This window comes from Ascaphus truei, chromosome 6 (genome assembly GCF_040206685.1).
Source record: "Ascaphus truei isolate aAscTru1 chromosome 6, aAscTru1.hap1, whole genome shotgun sequence".
Classification (NCBI taxonomy): domain Eukaryota; kingdom Metazoa; phylum Chordata; class Amphibia; order Anura; family Ascaphidae; genus Ascaphus; species Ascaphus truei.
Genome location: NC_134488.1, coordinates 59,588,425 through 59,612,192, shown reverse-complemented (window position 1 = coordinate 59,612,192; position 23,768 = coordinate 59,588,425). Strand labels below are relative to the sequence as shown.

At 40.2% G+C, this 23,768-nt stretch overlaps 1 protein-coding gene across 5 annotated transcripts in view; it reads right to left on the bottom strand.

The window, feature by feature from the left end:
- LOC142497073 (uncharacterized) overlaps nucleotides 1-23,768 on the bottom strand; it is a 101,872-nt gene that overhangs the window by 3,706 nt on the left and 74,398 nt on the right. For all 5 annotated transcript variants that reach the window (XM_075604373.1, XM_075604376.1, XM_075604375.1 and 2 more), the window contains 10 exons: nucleotides 19,897-20,094; nucleotides 18,525-18,680; nucleotides 16,010-16,141; nucleotides 15,366-15,545; nucleotides 14,069-14,270; nucleotides 12,937-13,023; nucleotides 10,936-11,061; nucleotides 9,498-9,649; nucleotides 6,123-6,209; nucleotides 4,416-4,562 (listed from right to left, as the gene is read on the bottom strand). In XM_075604373.1, coding sequence (XP_075460488.1) covers nucleotides 4,416-4,562; nucleotides 6,123-6,209; nucleotides 9,498-9,649; nucleotides 10,936-11,061; nucleotides 12,937-13,023; nucleotides 14,069-14,270; nucleotides 15,366-15,545; nucleotides 16,010-16,141; nucleotides 18,525-18,680; nucleotides 19,897-20,094 — 1,467 coding nt within the window. The remainder of the gene's footprint in view (nucleotides 1-4,415; nucleotides 4,563-6,122; nucleotides 6,210-9,497; nucleotides 9,650-10,935; nucleotides 11,062-12,936; nucleotides 13,024-14,068; nucleotides 14,271-15,365; nucleotides 15,546-16,009; nucleotides 16,142-18,524; nucleotides 18,681-19,896; nucleotides 20,095-23,768) is intronic.

Sequence of the window (23,768 nt, the reverse complement as noted above, 5' to 3'; positions counted from 1 at the left end):
ACGTGAGTGGTTCAGCCAATCCTACAGATGTCCAGGGCCGCCAACAGGGGGGGACAAAGGGCACGGGCGCCCCTGCGCAGCCCTGGCCATTATATTTAAAAAAAAAAAGTTTTTTTTTAAAAATGGAGGTGATAGCGCATGCGCAGAGCAGAGGTCCCGCTGGGTGTCCTGTCTGCTGCCTGTGGGCCCTGCCTGCTGCCTGTGGGCCCTGCCTGCAGCCTGTGGGCTCTGCCTGCTGCCTGTGGGCCCTGCCTGTGGGCCTGGCCTGGCCCGGCACGCTCCCCTCTCCCCCCCCTCGATTCCTCGATCCCCACGTGGGACGGAGGGCGGGGAAGCGCTAACCCTACCCACCCCGCGTGCGCCTCCTGCCCCATGCAGCAGCCGCAGGGGATGCTGCAGTCGCCTGCCAGCCAGCCTCGCGCCCCACCCCCAGAGCTCACTTTCCGCGCGCCAACCCAGAAGCAGCAGCAGCCGCCGCGGAGGATGCTGCAGCCGCCCGGCATCTCACCCACTCAGCTGCCCACCTCCCATGCGCCCCTCAAGCTCACCTGCCGTGCGCCCCCCAAGTCCACCTGCTGTGCGCCCCCAAGCCCACCTGCTGTGCGCCCCCAAGCCCACTTGCCGTGCGCCCCCCAAGCCCACCTCCCGTGCCCTCCCCTCCCCCTGTGCCCACCTCCTGCCCTGGGCAGCTGCCAAGGGGACATCGGGGGCAGGGGGGAAGTGGCAAGGAAGCAGCACCCACCCGGTCAGGGTAAGTCACCCACTCAACCCACCCCACCCAGTCACTGTCACCCACCACCCACCACCCAGTCACTGTCACTGTTACCCACCCCCCTGTCACTGTCACCCACCCCCTGTCACTGTCACCCACCCCCCTGTCACTGTCTCACCCAGTCACTAACCCACTCACTCACTCTCCCACCCACCCACTCACTCTCCCACCCACCCACTCACTCTCCCACCCACTCACTCACTCTCCCACCCACTCACTCACTCTCCCACCCACTCACTCACCCACTCTCCCACCCACTCACTCACTCACTCTCTCCCACCCACTCACTCTCCCACCCACTCACTCTCCTACCCACTCACTCTCCCACCCACTCACTCTCCCACCCACTCACTCTCCCACCCACTCACGCACTCTCCCACCCACGCACGCATTCTCCCACCCACGCACGCACTCTCCCACCCATGCACGCACTCTAAGTCACTAACCCACCCAGTCACTAACCCACCCAGTCACCCACCCACCCAGTCACTTACTCACCCACCCAGTCGCTCACTCAGTTAAGTCGCTCACTCAGTTAAGTCACTCACTCAGTTAAGTCACTCACTCAGTTACCCACCCAATTGCTCACTCAGTTACCCACCCAAAACCCAGTCGCTCACTTAGTTAAGTCGCTCAATCACCCACCCACCCAGTCACTCACTCTCTCACCCACCCAGTCACTCACTCTCTCACCCACCCCATCACTCTCTCACCCACCCACTCACTCTCTCACCCACCCACTCACTCTCTCACCCACTCTCTCACCCACTCTCTCACCCACTCTCTCACCCACTCTCGCACCCACTCACTCACTCTCGCACCCACTCTCTCACCCACTCTCGCACCCACTCACTCACTCTCGCACCCACTCACTCTCGCACCCACTCACTCTCGTCCGTGCACTGCCGTCTCAGTGACGGGCAAAGGTAACCAGGCTATATAATAAAGGTTAAGCCCTCTAGTTACCCTTGGGCCCCATGTGTCCCTGGCAGCTACCTAGCACTATACGCCAGGTGCCAGGTATCATTGCATGAAAAGTTAAAGTGTCCCCTGCTTTCCCCTTTTCATGTTCCCTTTGCCCCAGACTCATGAAACTTTCTGTGTGTAAGTTTTAGGTGGGATATTTGGGTAAGAATACAATTATTTTGTTTGCAAGAGTTTGGGGGCCGGAGCTACCGGTAGTACCTTAATTCTACCCTGCAGGCAGGCATGATTTGTGGAATTACACCGGGGCTGCCCAGTGTTCCCCAGACTCCTGGTTTTCGAGCCCCAATATCTCAGTCCAATTTCCCTTACAGTCATGAGTCTCCCCAAAGTCCCCCATGTATTAAAATATGTTTTCTGTGTTTTATACATTTATTATAAGGCTCTATACAGTTAGCCAGGGCATCTGCTTAAGGTGCCACCAAGTCTCTGCATAGAGTCCGTAGTTCAAAGAGGAGATGGGATGTTGAGAGGTGTCAGGGTGCTAAGTGGTCAGGGCAGGGCGGAGTACTGAGTCCGGAGAACAGAGACCCCCTGCAGGGAGGACCCTGTGGTCTACTTGACTTAGTAGGAAGACATAGGTTAACACAGATTCCCAGCAAGCTCAAACTCCCCCACCCACCACAAAGTGAATATATATTTATGTCAACCGGAGAGCTACTGAGCGTGGCAATTGTATATAACAAGAGACAGGGGGTGCCCAATGCTGCATCCAATTGACAAAACATATAAAATAAAATACTTCAATAATAATAATTGGTTATTTAGTTAACCCTTTGGCCAAAGGCGTCATAAGCCTGCATACCAACGTCAAGGTATAACCAAAATAATGCAGGTCCTACACTACACTGTGAACCCTTCCTTTTACCTCTGTGAGAGGGGAAAAACCATAATGGGTCTTGTTCCTGCAGCAAGTGAAATGACCTTCCAAGTTAAAAGGGTGGAGGAGGAGTGAGCTCTGGGGGGAGGTGCCACAGCCTCCAAAGAGACATAGGTTAACACAGATTCCCAGCAAGCTCAAACTCCCACACCCACCACAAAGTGAATATATATTTATGTCAACCGGAGAGCTACTGAGCGTGGCAATTGTATATAACAAGAGACAGGGGGTGCCCAATGCTGCATCCAATTGACAAAACATATAAAATAAAATACTTCAATAATAATAATTGGTTATTTAGTTAACCCTTTGGCCAAAGGCGTCATAAGCCTGCATACCAACGTCAAGGTATAACCAAAATAATGCAGGTCCTACACTACACTGTGAATCCTAAATAATAACCAATTATTATTATTGAAGTATTTTATTTTATATGTTTTGTCAATTGGATGCAGCATTGGGCACCCCCTGTCTCTTGTTATATACAATTGCCACGCTCAGTAGCTCTCCGGTTGACATAAATATATATTCACTTTGTGGTGGGTGGGGGAGTTTGAGCTTGCTGGGAATCTGTGTTAACCTATGTCTCTTTGGAGGCTGTGGCACCTCCCCCCAGAGCTCACTCCTCCTCCACCCTTTTAACTTGGAAGGTCATTTCACTTGCTGCAGGAACAAGACCCATTATGGTTTTTCCCCTCTCACAGAGGTAAAAGGAAGGGTTCACAGTGTAGTGTAGGACCTGCATTATTTTGGTTATACCTTGACGTTGGTATGCAGGCTTATGACGCCTTTGGCCAAAGGGTTAACTAAATAACCAATTATTATTATTGAAGTATTTTATTTTATATGTTTTGTCAATTGGATGCAGCATTGGGCACCCCCTGTCTCTTCTTAGTAGGAAGAGGCAGAATATTGGCACATTTCCCATTGGTCAAATCGTATGTCCCACCTATGGGGCATCCCGAGCCTGCTTGGCACAACCCCCTCCACTGACATGAGCAAGAGATGAGCCCTCGTTTCTATCGGCTAGTGGGATAGGTTTCCCACACTCTGATTGGTCGCTCCTCCTACCTCCATGGTAAGGATAGCTTAGCGGAGTGTATATAAGTAGATGGCCGAGTCAGATAACCAGACCATCCAGTGACTTGTGTCGATGAAGCTAAGGCGGGCTTTTCAAAGTTGCTCTGTTGCAAATAGCTGAGTAATCGGCTTTATTTTGAAGCTACTGTAGGAAAGTCTGCCTTGCGGAGACTCGTCTTTTGCGGTCAAGTTCTACAAATCGAATGTAGCGGTCAGGACTTCAAGCCGAAAAGAGTACAAGTAGAGCCGGGAGGATATCCTGGTCAGGGTAAGCTCACCGAAGCGGGCGCCCTGCACCTAGGAAAGGCTAGATTTTCCCCCCAGACTCCTAGTAAGTGTGCTTTTAACTGTATATTGTGTCATTCTTCTTGTTGTATGTGAGTTTACCAAAATAAACTACATTTTGTTTCTACTACCTTGTTTTGCCTAATGCATGATCCCGGTACAAATATAAAAGGTGTTAAAAGTTCCTGGTCTCCCATGACAGTCTCTACTATACTCTAGGCCTTAGGCTGTTAGGTGTCTTCTAGCACCAGAAAGTTTCTTACAGTAGAGCACACTGCTGAGTAAATACTGGATGAGCCATAATCTTTATGGAATGAGAATGCCTCCATAAGGCTATAGGTATATTATACTTATGATCTGTGAAATAGATATTATACTCTAATTGTTGTACTGTGCATCAGAAATCATAATTACCTGATAGAAAATCCTGAGGAAGAATGGATTTAAGTCATCATTGAGGTCTTCAGAAGCAATGTGAGACACACAGTGAACAAGCAACAGAATAAAACTACCAACAGATTGCAGATACTCACGAGAAACAAATAGATTGTTCCCAGAACTCTGCAGGAGAAACAGATGGCACATTATGAAACATCTACAAAGCGGGATGAACACCTCCAATTTTTGTACCCTTGTAATATATATACACACACGTACAAATGGAGGTGTGCTAAAATCCCTGTGCTACAGTACAAGTCTCTTATTTTGTATATAGTGTCACCAGTAGCTTTCATTAGCTGAAGGCTCTGAGCTACAACCAATAGGAGTAGTAGGCAGTGGATCACTCCAGAATATGGTACAATAGGTAAAGCTGATCTGCTTTAGGTGTATGACCCATAACAATAATAGTTTGTTCTTGTATAGTGCTATAGGTATATAGACTTTGGACAGGAACTGGTAGAGCTTACATCTACTTTTTGGTGCCTGAGAGTGCAAGGAGGTAAAGTGATTTGACCAAGGTCACAAGGAGCTGACACTGGGATTTGATCCAGCCTCCCTGTAACAGGGACATATCACTGTTGAGAAAAACTGTCTCTAAATCAAGCAGTGGTGATACCTTTTTTATTTGGACTAACAATTTATGTCATAGCACATATATGTATGTATGTGTGTATGTATGTATGTATGTATGTATGTATGTATGTATGTATGTATGTATGTACAGTAGAGGCAACGTTTATTCTAACATTTGCCGTAAACTAGCCGGGTTACATTCTGGGTATGTGCTGGGTATGTGCTGGGTATGTTCTGGGCTAGTTTGAGGCACGTTTAAGGCATTTCTGCATTGACTAACGACCCATAGGATTAACACAGCAGGGATCCCTGGCAGTCCAATTCAGTTTGAATGGGACTGCCAGGGACCCCCGCTGTTAATCTGATAGGCCATTAATCAATGCAGAAATGCTGGGGCTAGTTTAAGGAAAGTTTAAGGCATGTATTCAGAATGTACCTGGGTGTTTCCTGGTTTTTTTGGGGAATTGCCACTGGTTTTTGTTAGAATAAGAGTTGCCTCTACTGTATGTATGTTTGGGGTGGTAATTAGCTTAGCTACCCACCCAGTTAAAGAGGGCTGGAGTCAAGGTGTAGATATTCTCCAAAGTGAAGTAGGCCTTTATTTTTTATTTTGAATGTTTTGCTGTGTTAAAGGAACAGGCACAATACAGCCTTATTTTAGTTTCCCCTTAAAAACGGTCCCCATTGCATACCTCTGCACACATCTCCTACACTCCCCTGCTTCAAACTCAGAGTCATTGTTTTCAAAGTTAGTGCCTTTACTCACAGAGCTGCTCCTTTAACAGTAGCTACTAAATAGTCACATTTTTGAGCAACCAGTACTGTAAGTTAATTCATTTAAGCATCTGCCCTGCAAACTGCTTGCTGTGTGCATCTCAATATTTAGCTGTCTGAGGATATAGAGACATATTTACAAAGTAGTCTTCTGCCATAATGCACCGCCCAGTGCTGGAGAACCCTTCACAACCTACTAACTTGAATAAGCTGTAAGGTGTCTTCTAGTCCCTGAAGATGTCTTATCACAGAAGACTTCTTAGTAAATATAGCCTATAACCCAAGTGTTCATTGGAACCTACACCACTACATATCAGAACTCAGCTGGCATACCTGGTAAAAGAAAGAGCTGGAGAAGGCATTCCCTTTGTGACTATTTTCAGGCAATTTGGAGGCAACATGCAAGGTAACTTCGGGAGACTGTAGAAAACAGTGATATTTAGATAGAAATATTGATTAGAAGTATGCATTTGCTCTTAGGACAGCTCTAAGTTGAAGCATCTTGATAAATTGATAAATTGAGAGGAGCATATTCAAAATTACTATATAGCATCAATAATAGGCCCCAAAAGAGTATTGGATTCTAAAAAATTGCACAAATTGTAACTTTTTCACATTGCATTGTGAATACAGTATATATCTGAATTAAAGGATCAATCTCTTTCAAAAGGCATTTAGTGCTATATTATGACATTGTTTTGTTTTATACAATCACACCTTTTTCACCCACAATTCCTGAAACAATTTTTCTTTACTTTGGTGAAGTGAAAGGTATTTTTTAATTAATCTCTAATTACCCATTTTTCAGGGCTCAGTACATTAAGAATGGAAATGATCAGAAAGTAAAACGTTTACTTATTTGTATCCCATAAGAAATGAATGTTTTGCATTTTTTGGCTCTGCTAAATTCATGCTCATCAGCTACAATTTATGTGTATGACAGGATGCAATCATATTTACTTTACAAACATTATATACTGTAGATGAAGACAAGAATTACCCATAAATTTGACGATTGAGAAACAGTTTCATAACCAAAACAATACTTTAGACAATGACTAAACAAACTCATTTATATCACATACTCTACATATAATATAATATTATAAAAAAGATACAGATGAGTGTAATAAACCACCATAGGGTTATGCAGTTTTAATCCAAAAAAGGTAGATGCCCTTACAAGATACGAAACGCATAGTGCCGGTAGTGTGCAGACTCTAACATGGACATTGTGAGTGGTCGCCACCAAGCTCAGCGTTACTGTACCAGAAGATTCTTCCACCAGTCGCGCCGCAGTGATGTCTCTAGGGTGACCATACATCCCGGTTTAGCCGGGACAGCGCTGGAGTTTGATTTGTCCCAAAAATGTTCACAACATCTTTGAAATTTTCTGTTATTTTAGCTTTTCCCTGTTTGGACTTACTCAAAACTCTTAAAACCGTAAAAATAGACACTGCAAGTTTATATGTTATCGATCATATCAAAGAGTAAACATTTGAAATATATTGGTAAACTCTAATTAGTGGTAGCTATATGTAATACAGTAATGCTCAGTACTGTGAATGTTGTGAGCTTTCACACTGTGTGTAGGGTCGTGAGATTGGCGGGACCCTGTTTTCGGAGGGTGGCAGGTGGGTGAAGGATGGTGTGTTTAGAAGATGTTCATGTTGTTATCTCAAGTTCTCTTTATTCATACAATCGACTTTGATAAATAACTCTGATATTCAAGCCATATTAGTGTTGTGTAAAGAATAAGATGCCAGAAATACTAGTAAGATTAAGATAACATTAGGTCATTTAATTATACAATGAATTAATATAAACCAAACCATAATTTTGCTACTCTATAGAGTTTGTGCTATGTCCGGAAACGGAAAAATCAATAATACAGAATAAATAGGGATGCTATTAGGCAAATACCATTATAATAATTATTTTTAAGTGATGTCATTTGTTTTCCAAATAATGATTTCATGGGTCCCGGTTTCTACTTCTAAAAATCTGGTCACCCTAGACATCTTCAACAAGTGCACGAGCCTCGAGGAACTTGGGCACTGTTCTAAAGTACTGTAAGGAAATGGATAGACGAGGCAGGATGGAGACAGAGCAGACCTATTATACTGATGAGCATTGCTCTTCTTTACATCTTGTAAGGCATTACCTTTTTTGGATTAAAACCGTTGTTCTACAGCATAGTCTGAGCGATGGCGCGAGCGAAGTCGCGTGACACAAACAAAAGGCCATACCTCAATGAGGACGGCCATAGGGCACGCGTTCACAGGAGCGACGAGGGGGACGATTTTTTGCGAGACAACATTTTTTATTTTGTCGCGCTACGGCCGGGTCACGTCCGCGGTTCAGCCAATGAGGGTGAACCACTCACATGACCTCACCGATACGCCCTCGCCACGCCTCCCCATCGCGCAATCCTACATGCCACGTATCTCGTCTCGTACAGGAGCGTATGATGCCATGCGCTCCTGTTCTATATCCGAGGCCTTATAGTGGTCTCTCGTGTTCTGTCCACTGTTTTAGACATCTTTAAAGTAAGGAGAACTATTAACTAGAGATGGGCGAATCCACCCAAATCCGTTTCCCGGGTTTTCACTGATGTTACCCCCCAAATCCACCCAGTGTAAAATCTGCAAATTCATAAAAAAACATTGGATACCACCGGTGGTTATATTTGTAGAATCCAATCCGCGGATTCAGAAATCCGTTGCCGGATTTTAACAATCCGCCAACTGATTGCTGAATCCGTGGATTTGATTACGCAAATTCATCCACAGGTTGCGGAATCCGTGGAGTGTAGCGGTAATAATTATAAAAAATGCGAATCGCCCTTTAAGAGCTTGGTCCGCTGAAATCCGCAGACCAAAGGAACCGGCTGATCCTCTGCGGATCCAAATTCGCCAAAAAAATACCCCCCTCTACTGTTAACATAGAGCTACACTAACTGCAGGACTTATATATAGACTTTATATTTAAAAAGTTGTTTCTTTATATATTATTTGTTTAATTCATACACATTATTGATACAGTATATAAATATTCACATTTTTATGTATTTCTTTCAAATACATCTTATTTAGATTGCTAACATCTTTATGCATACCATTATCGAATATCTGATTTTTTAGACATGAGAAGTTTTTTTTTTATGCGTATTTCAGTTTGTAAAGTATAATGTTTATGATCATTCTATAGATAAGGTATAGAGGGATATTTTAAGATTTGTTAAGTTTTTTTTTAATACTCTTTTGTAAACAAACTTATTTGTTATATCACTTAATTCCATTATTTATTAGTATATATACGGAGTGTACTTTTTCACCATCTTTTCACTTTCTATTTATTAACATGAGTCCCTCCCTGTGGAGCTTACAATTTAATATTAGTGCCTTGGGGGGCTTTTCCTTAAACAGAGATAGTGATGATCAGGTCAATATTGAACGGAAACTTCCATTGACTAGAATAGGATAGTCACTATGAATAAGCCCCAGTTTGATGTACAAACCAGGTTCACACGCTTCTGAAGCAGTAACATTACCGCTGTGTTCTTTCAAAACAGAATATACTGTATCTATGAATTATTAAAAAGGCACTACAAAATATATAGAATTCTTGATAAAATTACCAGCTAGAAATGCATCGTGGAATACTTGATAATACAACCATCTAGAAGAAGGAAATACTGACACTTACATTAATAGCCGTTTTTAGAATATGCAGGATGAAAATCCCATATTGGTATATTACAAACTCTCTTGCAGAAAGTTCCTCTGGATGCACAGGTGTTAGGTTACCTTTGCAGGTTAACGGTAAATCAAATATATCCCTAAATGCATTTCCTTTATCTGAAAAAAAAAAAAAAGTTATTGTGTGTGTACGTATGCAGACTAGTAGAGCGAGATTCGGGAAACATAATTGATAAAATGTTCGACCAGTGTATTCTGTCTGTTGTCACATATGAATGTGAAACTTGGACCCCAATACGAAGATAATTCAGAATCTTAAGCCAACTCAAAAGGAGTATGGAGTGATGTACAGTATGCTGGGTATTACCCAAGAGACAGGAGAAAGAATGAAGGGTTTGACCACATACAAAAGTATGTGACATCATCATAAGGGTGAAGAAATTAAAAGAGCAGTGGGTCAGAAATATCATAAGAAGAAATAACTATCGTTGGACAAATATGGTACTCGACTGGATTCAAAGAGATATGAAAAAGCCAAGAAGATGGACAAAAGTAAGATGGGAGGATGAAGTTGGGGAAATGTTGTGGAGCAACGTGGAGAAGAGAGGCTTGCAACCAACAACATTACCTAAAAGATCAATGGGTGTGTGTGTGTGTGTGTGTGTGTGTATATATATATATATATATATATATATATACACATATACATATATATATATATTATATATATATACATACACACAATATATATATTATATATATACATGCACACAGTATATATGTGTGTATTGTTTTTGGCCGTTACAGCAAGAAGGAACTTCATACAGTAATTCTGAAATTATTAGAAATGGAAGGGGAAAAAATCTGCTCTATTTCTTTATTTAAAGCTTAATTATGTATTGTAGTTTACAGATACATTATTATCTATATATAAATGTATATACAAACACACGGGTTGCCTAAATACTAAAAAGTGCATACAAGTTAGTTTTATTAACTTTTTTTTATACGAATATTTCCTACGTGGTGCTATTCCATAAGACACTTGGCACTGGAAGACCCCTTATTGCCTGAACACTTGAATTGGGCATACGGTAAATAGGGCCCTAATGGTTTACACATACCACTAGCATTAGTTTAATTCTAGTCCTAGGTTTCATTTTATAGAGATGTTTTTTTCTTTATAATTTTTTTTAAAGGCCCCAAACCTGCTGTAATGTGTTAACATTGCAAACTCTGCGGGTTTATTCTCAATTACTCCACCCCACCAAGCAGCACAAAGTCGTTTTCCATTTAGACTTCAAAAAGACTTATCAGAGAAATTGGCTTAGCCAAAGCCTCTTTGTTGAGTCCCTTTGATGTCCAGCGATGTCACAAAGTGAGAGCGGTTTCGCAGACATGTTAATAGAAGATGGCAGGCACAGTATATACAGTACACAGAGAACCTTTGTCCAGTTCATTGTTGCCTTGAAAGATTCCAGCATCCAGAGCACATGCTCTCAGTTGAGTATCCACTTCCTTGAGAAGTGTGAGGACAGGAGAGGACTCAAGACTTTTGGCTGAATCCCCATCTGTGTGAATAATATAAAATAAAAAAATAAAAAAAATAAAGAAGATACAAAATAGCATCCAAACAGGCTTATTTATAAAGACAAGTGCACTACAATTACAAAAAGCAAAGAATCCCATAGAAGTGAATAGGATTTATTCTTTGATGCATCCGTAGCTTTTTTGGTGCCTCAGAATTGCTTCACTTTTGCCTTGATACATAGACCCCATAATATTATAGACATATAGATATTGTTTGTTTTGAATCTATCTATCTATCTATCTATCTATCTATCTATCTATCTATCTATCTATCTATCTATCTGTCTGTCTGTCTGCGTGTCTGCCTGTCTATCTATCTGTAACCCTCCTTGCCCGGCTTCTAGGGAGATTACATTGGTGTGTTATACAGTATATGACCACTCTTACTGTGTTACCTTTACTCAGGGGCTGGACTCAGGCGGCTGGGTGATGAGTTAGAAAGGTTATAGAATACTAGACGCCAGGAACTTTTGTACTGTAGTACAACTGTCGTTTATTTGTGTCCCGTTGACAAGGGACCACTCATACACATATTAATAATGTTGTACTGTATTTTATAAGACATACATAAATACAATTCTTCCACCAGTGCCCAATTTTAACACTTCAATGAAGGCACTTTGACTTGGTTGCTCTGAGTAAATGTGGGATCCAGCCCCCCTTGTTGCTTTGGAACCATCATCAGTATTAATCCGATTACTTTGCACCCCTATGGGAATTCTGAGTGGTGCTTTCATACTTGACCCAATACCTTTTGCCTGCTTGGGAACTGCCACTTCCATACAGACCGATGAGGAATATCAGCATTGATCCTCGGTTAGAGCTGATCCGCTGGCACCTGGAAGCAGTCTTTCCTGAGGACCTCTATGGCGTGCCATATTCCTTTTTATTACTTATTCTCAATTCCACTCCTTTTTTCAGGGATCCTAACTTAACTGGTACTGTCCCTATCTAAAACATAATAAACAGAGGGCCTGGTCTATACTATTACTTATTATTAGTAACGTTATAATTATAACATTACTGATCTACTCTCCTTGCGGCTCCTCTCCTCATGTCTTCCTGGAACCTAACCCTTCTAGAATAGTTCCTCCTCCGCAAATACCCCTGCATGACGTCTGGATCCCTATAGCAACCTAGGGTAAGGACTAGTATGCAACAGCCATGTTAGAGACCCTTTGAGAGGGGGGAGGGTTACATATCTATCTATCTATCTATCTATCTATCTATCTATCTATCTATCTATCTATCTATCTATCTATCTATCTATCTATCTATCTATCTATCGTACTTATCTATTTACTGTATAAAGTACACAAGTAGAAATCTGGAAAGATATATGTAATTCTGTTACTAAAGAAGTGGCCTATACTATATCACCCTGTGCAGTTCTCCCCCAAAAAATTGTAGGGATTAAAATGAGCATATTTCTGTCATTTCCATATGTCAGGGTATGGGTGGAAGTAACCCCAACTTTAGGCAAGAGCTAAATAACCCAACGTTAATTCCCTGCACTAATGAATGGAAAAATGTACCCATACGCAATTTAAAGGAGTAAAACTGGGTAACGTTAGGTTATTTCCATTAGCGGATAAGTGTTACTATTAACCAAACGTTAATTTAGACTAGCGTTATGCTAAAAAAAAACCAGAGTTTAGTTTATCTTCATTGAATGGCCTGTTGGATGGGCCTGTAATACTTTGGTGGCTATACATCTGTTTATCAAGCTCAAAATCAAATGTCCACGATCCTACCCTCACTGTCTTCTTGTATTTCTGTGACTCTCATCTGGGAACACATAAAACAAATCAAGTGCATTGAGGAAGGAATTATAAGGGTTCATTCCATCACCATACCTGGTAATATAGAGGAAAACAGCGGAGGACCAAGGAGAGTTATTCTTGCAGCTGCAATTTGTTCTGCTTGGTAAAATATACGGACATCTACATCAACATCAAAAAATAAAATTCAGGAGACTACCCAAATTCACAGATATCATTCACTAAAGCTTGGTAGCTGTTATTTTATGTACCTATTGCTAAAATGTACAGTACTATCATGTTATATTAGCAATTCAATTGGATGACCAATACTCCTTGGTAAAACGATTGGTCACAAGTCCGGCCTTAGGGCAAGGTGGCTGCCTTGGGCTTGCGCCTTCTGGGGGCTCCGCACTCCCTCCTGTCAGCGCTGGGATCAAACTTCAGCCCAGGAGGAGAGTGCTTGAGGAGGGAGAGTGGGCACTCAGATAGTTAAGTTACCTTCTACGGAGCAGCCTTCCTCCTACAGTGTCGTATCATCATGGCGACCCGAAGTCCCCTGATGCTGCGTTGCCATGATGACATGATACCATGATGTCATTACGCTGCTACACTGCAGGAGGAGGGCCGCACTTCAAAGAATTGCGGGGTAAGTACCCATACCTAGTTCTATAGGGGGGGGGGGGGCTTCTGCCAGTGTGCTGCCTTGGGCCTTACAAAGGCTAAGAGAGGACCAATTAGTTATTTAGTTATTAACATCTGATTATTGCTCCACTGGCAAACCTTTTATGTCTGTAACTCAGATATCCACAAAGTCATGCTCAAACACCTATCTTTGTGAATTGAACGCTGACTAAGAAATACCTTTTGTTCATGTATAGTAACTGAATATCAAAGAGTAGGGAAGATCATGTTATAATCCTTTTTACTTTATCAAAAGCTCTGTGTGAATCAAATATGATAAAAAAGATTGCACTGCATTACATTTGTTTGCAATAATACATAGGGCCTTATTCAATATGTGGTCAAGCCTCTTCCCCATACTGGTAAAGATTTTTGTACCATTTATTTGAATGGAGCGCAACTCTTCGCCAGCATGGGAAGCAGTTTAATAGAATAATAAATAGGTTATGAAATCTACAAGACATGCAGAGTACATTCTGCTACATTGACTAGTTGTATATACTTGAAAAATGTATGCTGGTCAGCATACCTCATTTATACGTACTTTCTGCTAACAGAGTTACAATATTCTGGTCCGTGTTTTGTGGGCTGATTCTCCCTGATGATGCGTTGATGTTTGGATGGATTTGTTCATTCTGCCCCTTCTTCTTCAGCTCATCCTTTAGTTTTATTTTCAGCTTTTCCAGGTCTCGTTGAAGAGTCCTTTCCAGGAATGCTACAGTTTCATCGTGTTCCTTAATGAGCTTCTACAATTTGTAAATTGGAATGTGGTTAGAGATGGGTCCTCAACAACCACCCAATGAAAAATTACACTCATGTGTGCAACAAGGCAAATTAGGAGCAAAAAAAAAAAAAACCATAACACAATAACTGATGTCGTAACTTGAATGGCCATTGGTGCAATAGTAATGGTGTTGTTTTACTTCTTATTATATTGAATAGGGGTCAAATGAGGAAATATTCATCTTGTGTCATTATATGTAGGTACTTTACACCTTATTACATACGGTATATAGTTTCAATAGAGGTTACAAAACGCTCTATGATGAGAACAGGGTAGGCAGATGGTAAAGACAGCATTTGCTTAACAAACACTCCCATTCTTCTAAGAAGTACCATTTGTAATTAGTTCCCAAATAAACAAAAGCAGACAAATATTTGCTTTTATATTTGTTGAATTAAGCCAATTAATTATTATTAGTTACATGTTTTACAAAAGTTGTTTTTTTGGGCTGGGTACGTGGGATTGTACATTTAAGTACGAATAAGGGCCCATAGTTACTAAGCAGTCTTCTGCCATAAGACACTTTCTGGTGATGGAAGAACAGCTTGTTGAATTAAATGGGCTGTATGTCTTCCGTATAAATTCTATGGCTGGACCAAATTCTTCTAGCCTGACCAATGGGGTTTGACTTACTGTTTGACAGGGTATAGGATAAAAGAGTAGTGTATCAACACTGCCTTTCAAACAGGTGAACCCGGTTCGAATCCCAGGTCAGCGTCCTTGTGGTTCCTGGGGCAAGACACTTTACCTCCCTGTGCCTCTGGCACCAAAATTAGATCGTAAGGTTTTTAGGCCAGGAACCCATTGCACCTGCAATTTCTATATAACGCACTCTGTACATTATCAATGTTATATAAAAAAATATTATTAAGACGTATATGAAGTTTTGATAGTTACTGTATTTGTGATTGTCAATATTCATTGAAGCAACCGAGCCCAGCCCTAAAACTAAGGGTTTAACATTGCAAAACCGTGCTGAAGTAGTTTACAAAAATATTTAAAATGTGTATAGTATAAGCACATACAGAACAATACCCCTTTTTAGCTATTCCATTACCTGCTTTATCCAACCATTTAGTTCTCCACGTTCTAGCTGGTCCTGAAGCTTTAGCCTCTCCTCTGAGATTTGTGTTCTGTGGGCTTGCTCCAGTTTAGCTTGCGTCTCGTGATAAACCTTTAACATCTCCTTCTCTTCTCTACAACATTCATCTTCTGATTCTGGTGGCTGAGTCTTGCACTGTAAGATCAGTTGTACGTTACACCAGTGGAGTAAATAGCTCAATCTTTAGTAGTAAATATGTTGGAAAAAGACACAATGGCAGAACAGTAGAGGAATAAGGAATACAAAAGGCGAATTCTCTTTAAAGAATGTTCTGTACCAAGATATAAAAAAATACAGCTTTCTGAATAATTATGGTCATTGTTCCCCAATAAATTGAAGAATGGTCATAGATATTTTGCAGCTTATAATGCTGTTATTGGACTAACGTGAGAATTCTTCCTACTTATACATGAGATTTTATCATCTCAAAAAGGTTGATCCTAATTAGGGGGGAGAGCACTTATATACATATATATATTGTGGGGGCTCAGGGTTTTCCAAAAAGAGCTTGCTGGGGTTCTGTGTGTTGTTTGATCACAGAAAAGCCAAGTTTTCATTCTAATGGTGTCTTTTTACATTGTTTGTTACTTTTTGATTACCTTTTCTTTGGCTCTTGACTCTTCACTTAAGTGTTCCAGTTCGTTTTTTAGCTTCTTAAGCTTCTGCACTCTGAACGTGTGAAGTTCACTGCCCAAGTAATGAGCTTCTTCTACACACGCAAGAACATTGACCTACCAAAGTTAGACATAATTAGATTGCATATGCTATCACCAACTTCATGGGTGAACCAACCAGGAATAGATCATGGACAACTTTGGTCTTCCCTTTTCCTGTACAAGATGACAGGTTTAATTTGAGGGACACGTACTGGGAAATTAAGAGGGGATTGAGGTAATCTGACCTGACCTAGATAGTCAAGGAAGGCTTGAAGGGGAATATAATTTATTGGCATCTGCCAATACAATCACAAGTTAGGCAGCATACTTCATACCAAATATGTACAACTATCCAAATTCTTACATTCCGTATGATTATAAATGTGTGAATGTATATATGTGTATATATATATATATATATATATATATATTGTATACACACCTATATATATATATATATATATATATATATATATATATATATATATATATATATATATCTCTATAACTATAACTATATATATATATAGTGCAGAATAAATGAGTTCTTCAGTATTAGGGGATACCTTTTTTATTGGACTAACAATTTATGTCATAGGACAAGCTTTCGAGAGTTATTCTCTCTTCTTCAGGTCAAGCAATACTGATATACAAAGGATTCAATGGCTAAAACAGTATATATATACTGTATACACATACACATATATGAAAGGAGAGAGGTATTGAACATGAAGGTACTTTCCTGTGCTAATGGGTCTGAGAACACTGAGGAGGATGACAGAACTCAGTAAGGAAAATGATAGCAAACAGGAGTATAATTAGGGCAGATACAAGGAATCCTGTGTAAACAGGATAAAATATACGGTAAAATAAACAGAACCGGGAAACAGGGACTTGTGAACAGGGACATGACTGGGGCATAGACAAGGGTATTTACAAGTAGGAGGAACATGGACTGGCGGGGGAAAAAAGTTGAAACTCCAGGAAGGGGCAACTTCCGGGATTTTAAGTAGAGGACAAAGGAGGAAGTGGACAAGTCCTTGGCTGCAATGCCACTGGGAGTTGTAGTTTTTTGGGGCTACATCCACCCAGGTGCCAACATTGCAGCCAGAAAAGACTATGAGGGCATGTTTTTAGAATACAGAAATTCCTGGTTCATCGCAGATGCACGGGTCTAACAATAGGGATTCAATCTGGTTCAAGTTAATTGATAAGGCAAACAACCGTAAAAGGGAAAAAAGTGATCTGCAGTATTCATATAGATTACACTATATATAGCCTATGTTCACTATATACAGCCATGAACAAAGACAAACCTTTCTTTAGTGGGTTGCATCCCATTTAGTTAAAGCATCAATCCTCCCTACTTATTTTTAAATAGTTTATTTTTAAAAAAGAATTGGTACTGAGGAGTTCTCCGGAGCAGAACCACGCTATATGTCATTTTGGGAACTCACCAGCTCCAGAGATACTTACCCATTTAGTTTGCCGCTGTTTTCTCTCTTGTCAAAAAATCAAAATGGCTGTAAAAATGTGCACGTCCTGCTCGCTAAAAAGGAGCCACAAAGTCATGAGAGGCATGACGTTGTGACTTCCTATAGGACGAGAGGAGGAGACATCTTTAAATGTCCAGAAACCACACCGGCATAAAGGCCGGTTAGTATCTCGAGAACTGTGGAGGGTACTTGGAATTAAAAATAAAGCGGCTGAGATCGGGAGGACACCAGTTTAAATTCTATAATAAAATTAGTAAATATAATGGACAAGATTGAAAGTTAGCTTAGAATGCAAACCATATAAGAACCACATGTACATATATTGTACATACGGATGTAGCACGTTATTACTGCTGTCAGAAAAGCACGAAATATTGTTTCAATTAAGCTATTAATTTTTCCATGAAGCTACGTTAATTTTTGCATCAAGTATTGTGCCAGCATTGCGTTAACGGGAGCAATAACATCTGCTACATCTGTAGCGATCGGTGACATCCTCAGCTACTGCTGGATTGGATTAATTCCAGTTCAGGTTACGTCAGTATTTAAAGTAGCTGCTCCTACATGATTGGTTATAAAAAAATGTGCTAATTTCTAGATTGGATGGGACAGTATCAAAGTGGAAGGAACATCATAGCTGCATCTGGTAAAACATGTTCTTTCTTCTGACTCTCTTTTTGTATTCTGCGCGTTGTACTCTTTCAGCACATGTCTATGGGTTCAGGGAAGACTTTGTAAAACAATCAAAACTTTTCTGACCCCAGTGGTAGAGTAGCTGCCTGTTTACAGTTTGCCCTGTGAATATCCTTACATAAAACAAAGTACTTTTTTCATAATGATGTGGACATCTCGCTTTATGATTTAGAACCTTGTGATTGAATAATTTAGTCATGACACTAATACACTGTACTAAGTGATACTGTACATTCATGTATTTCAGTATTGAAGGGATTTAAAAGCACCTTGTTGGAACAGTATTCTTTAAAACTGCTGGCTATTTCTTCAAGTTGACACTCTCTTAGTTGTATCCTTTTTATAGCATGGTGTAACTCCATAAGTAACAAGATGACTTCTGCATTATTACTGACCAGGTTCAAAATGTCTTCTTGCAAATGCCCCTTAAAGAAAATAACAGGGTTAATACAGATTACACATCAATAGCAACTAGAAAGTTCCAATTGAAAGGTTTTCTAATAGGAACATCTATTGTATGTTACTGCTCTGCGTGTTTGTATAGAAATCAAAGATGGTAAAGTTGTAATAAGGTCATTATAAAGAAACAAATACTAAATATTACATTGGCAAATCTAAAAAAATAAAGGTCCATAAGAGCAACCGTTCATATGCACTCATTGGAAATTCCAAAGAAAATTGTGGTTTTGTTAGATAAACCCAATGTTGTGTACATAACTATGAAATCCTTTACCTGTCTGTATAAAGTTCCAAGTTATGGAATTAAATGTTGAGTTTCTCTAACCCCCCCCCCCCCCATCACTTGTGTGGAATTATAAAATTTCCTGTAAGAACATAGGAACAACTGTGTATATATATATATATATATATATATATATATATATATATATATATACATATATACATATATACATATATATATATATATATATATATATATATATATATATATATATACATTGTACATACAATGTATACACAGTACATATTCTCAATTACATGAACTAAGAGTTATTTTATTATGCCTGATGTGCTAAAATGACCACAAAATATAATGCACAATAAAAATAATAATTATTGTATTACAAAATAGCACATTTAGGCCCATAAATTACTATGTGGGTTTCTGTCATAAAACACTGTCTAGTGCTGGAAGACACCTTACTGGCCCATGGAATTCAAGGGCCGTTTCCAGCAACGGAAGGTGTCTTATGGCAGAAAACTGCTTAGTGCATATGGCCCTTAATCTTAAAAGGTAGTGGTAACATCATATTCTTTTCAAGTGTCAGACTCACCAATATTGTCACCACTATGATCTGCAAATTATGTTGTCTAAGAGACAAGAACAACCATGACGAACCTTTGTGAGATGTGGATAGACTTAAATATGTAGCAGGCTCCATTGTCCCACCTGGCATGTTATGGTGCGATATGTTCTCCACCAACACAGCTATTGAGTCCTATGTAAGTTTGTGATATGCTGTATTATAAATGGACATGGTGTGTTATCTGGGGCAACAATGTCACGTGCTACATCTGTAAGTTTTATTAGCCATGTGATACATTATGATACATTTTCTATGAGCAAATTTGTCATATGGCTGCACTTAACCATATATAATGTAGAATTAATGTTACAACCGTGGTATCCTCATCCGATCTCAGTTCTCCCGACAGCTTCTCCTTATCTTGCTTTTGTGTCTTGAATGTCTCTTGGAGCAACATGACTGTCTGACGCAAGTGCCTCTGGGAGAGCACGCAGCACACTATATGCTCTATTTTATTTCTAAATTCTGAGCTTGCCATCTCTTGGAATAATAGTTTGTCTTTAACCTGCAGCTAAGATTTAAACAAAAAAAGAAGAAAGAGAAGTTTTCAACTAAACATCGATCATTAAATACCATCTGTAGCAAATCATGCACATATTTCTTTAGCTTTTATTCAATGTTATCACACATTGTATGACCCCATTACAAGCAGGAATGATTCTTTCATATGTATAGCAGCACTGGAAAAACAAAAAATAACAAGGTCCATTCTAGATTTCAGGAACGATCGTTATTAGCAGAAAAGTGACATCCTTCTGCCTGTCTACCCCAATGCGTGTTAGTGCAGTTTCAGTGGCCTATCTACTATGGTAGCAAATCAACACTATTTCCTGAGGTGGTTTAATAGATACAGTAGGAGGAGTACTTTTGCATGTGAGAAAGGCGGATTGAATGGAAAGAGAAGATGTGTACCAAGTCCCAAGTGCTGTATAAATCCCCTCAAACAACACGTGGAAAGACACCTGTGCTCAAAATGAGCACACCTGAGATATATGAAGGTTGGTTTGAGGGGAATATATATATATATATATATATATATATATATATATATATATATATATATATATATAAATATAAATATGATATATATATATATAAATATTATATATATATATATATATATATATATATATATATATACACACACAACACCGTTCTGCGGCTAACAAAATGCTTTTATTTGTGTGAGCTTTCGAGATACAATGATCTCTTCTACCGGCGCTGTTACAGTGGATAAAGCAATAAAGGTTTTTACTTAAAAACAGTGCATCCTGGAATGTATCTGTGACTGAAGCCTATCTCTCCCCCTGTGCAGTATGCAATTTATGACTTAAGGTGTTAAATGGTCATATATATATATATATATATATATATATATATATATATATATATATATATATTATATATATATATACTAATAATATATGTAATACTACTATTATAATTACTATAATATATGTAATAAAGCGCTGTATACACTGTGGGTGCTGTATACATTTATATTTACATACACACATGCACGCACACACACACACTCTTACATCACTAACATTCAGGGACTATTTAACACCGTAAGTCATAAATTGGATACTGCACAGGGGGGAGGGATAGGCTTCAGTCACAGATAACATTCCAAGAAGCAGTGTTTTTAAGCTAAACCATTTCTTGCTTTATTCATTGTAACATCGCCGGAAGAAGAGATCAGTGTATCTTGAAATCTCGCACAAATAAAAGCTTTTTGTTAAAAACAGAACGGTATCGTCTATTCATTTTTTATTTTATATATATATAGAATACCAAGAAGTGATATCCTTGAATACAGACAGAAAGAGACAAGCAACAAGGTACCTTTGGTGGTCACATATAACCCACATCTAGAAGCCTACGCAAGATCGCCAGGGAACTACAACCCATTCTCCAGGAAGATACAAGACTGCAACAGGTCTTCCCTGAAACACCCCTATAATCATACAGACAACCTCATAATCTCAAGAAAATTATGGTGAGAAGTAAGGTATCCAACAATACAACTGAATGAGGGACAAGACCATGCCAGGATGCAAGATGCAAATCCTGCGCAATGCTCCACACAGCGGGCACAATACAAATACCACACAGGATTCTGGAGTACAAAATCAGAGGAAGGTTCTCCTGTTCCTCCAGCAATGTCGTGTACCTCATCATGTGCATGAAATGCCCAGGGGGCTGCTACTACATAGGTGAGACGGGACAGGGGCTTAACAAGAGAATTAATCTGCATCGCCACAGCATCACACGTGGAACAAGAGACAGTCATGCAGGTGAACATTTCTCTGACTCTGGCCATAAGATGGACGATCTGAAGGTGGCCATATTCAAAGGTAATCTTAGAACACCAAAAGAGAGACGGTTGTATGAATACAAATTTATGCAACTGTTCGGGACACTTAGCGGTGGCCTAAACCGAGACAGATGTTTCATGACTCATTACTGACACAAGTGAACTCTCTTCCCATGAGTGCTAAAGGCCATGACTATACATACTGTGTTTTATGAATGCACACACAGATGTCTCCTGCACATACAAATACACAATGTAATTCCATCCCTATAGACCAATAGGGACTACATAGTATCTACACACAATTATAGTAATGCAACACTCTCTTACATTTCTACACCTACTCACTCCACTGTATACACGTCCACTCCACACACACATTTTGCAAAGCGCTGTATACTCTGTGGGCACTTTACAAATGTATATTTACACACACACACGCACGCACACACAAACACACACACACACACGCTTACATCACTTACATTCAGGGACCATTTAACACCTCAAGTCATAAAACGCATACTGCACAGCGTGGAGGGAAAGGCATCAATCACAGATCACATTCCAAGAGACACTGTTTTTTAAACACACACACACACACACACACACACACACACACACACACACGGACCATTTAACACCTCAAGTCATAAAACGCATTCTGCACAGGGTGGAGGGAAAGGCTTTAATCACCGATCACATTCCAAGAGACACTGTTTTAAAGTAAAAACACTTTTTTTTGGCTTCATTCATTGTAACACTGCTGGAAAAAGAGATGTCACACTGGTATATATAAATATATAGTGCCAGGGACTAGTAAAATAGGATCTCTCTTTTTCTCTCTCATATTTTCCGTGACCATGCAATAGTGTACTGTGTAAGGAAAATTAAACCGCCCCATTCAAGCCCTAAAGTTCTCCTCACTAGAACATTTAAAAACTTTAACCCACAACAGTTTCTGGATGACCTTACCAACTGCCCATGGCACAGAATCGATTTAATTCCCGACCCTGATTCTGCGCTCGACTATTTCCAATCCGAGTTCTTAAAACTCTGCGATACCCATGCTCCACTACGCAAAATAAGGGTACAGAGGGCCCATCTTCCATGGGTTACAACTGAACTTATTGCACTCTACCAGCTCAGGGATACCTTGTGGAAAAGCAACAAAGTAACTGGAACTACCAAGGATCTCAATCACTACAGATGCCTGCGGAACATGTGCACAAGGCAAACAAGGCACGCAAAAGCACAATATTACTCTGACAATCTGCACCAAAATACATCAAACCCAGCTAACTTCTGGAAGGTTATCAACAATATATTCCAGCCTCCTAACCATCAACAACCAAGTAATATCACTAAGGGGGATATTACTCTGACAAACCCCACTGACATTGCAAATGCATTCAATGATTACTTTGTGGGGTGTGCCACTAACTTATTAGCGAAACGCAGCCCAAACCACAAACAAGAATCTCATCCTCGGAGTAACCACATAGCCCCCACCCCCTCCCAACACTGCCCACAATTTTCAATTTGGCCCAGTATCTGAAGAGGAGATTACACAAGTGCTCCTCAAACTAAAACTAAGCAGCCAATGCGGACCTGACTTACTACAATCTAGGTTCATACGACTTGGTGCCTCAGCTATTGCTAAACCAATTGCTTCCATAGTCAACTCTATCCTGTCTGCAGGCCATATCCCTAAGACCTGAAAAACTGCCAGAGTTATCCCAATCTTCAAAAGTGGGGACAAAAACACTGTCTCAAACTACAGGCCAATCTCACTTCTCCCAATTCTATCCAAAGTCATGAAAAAATGTGTCCACTCCCAATTAAGCGATTACTATACCAAGACA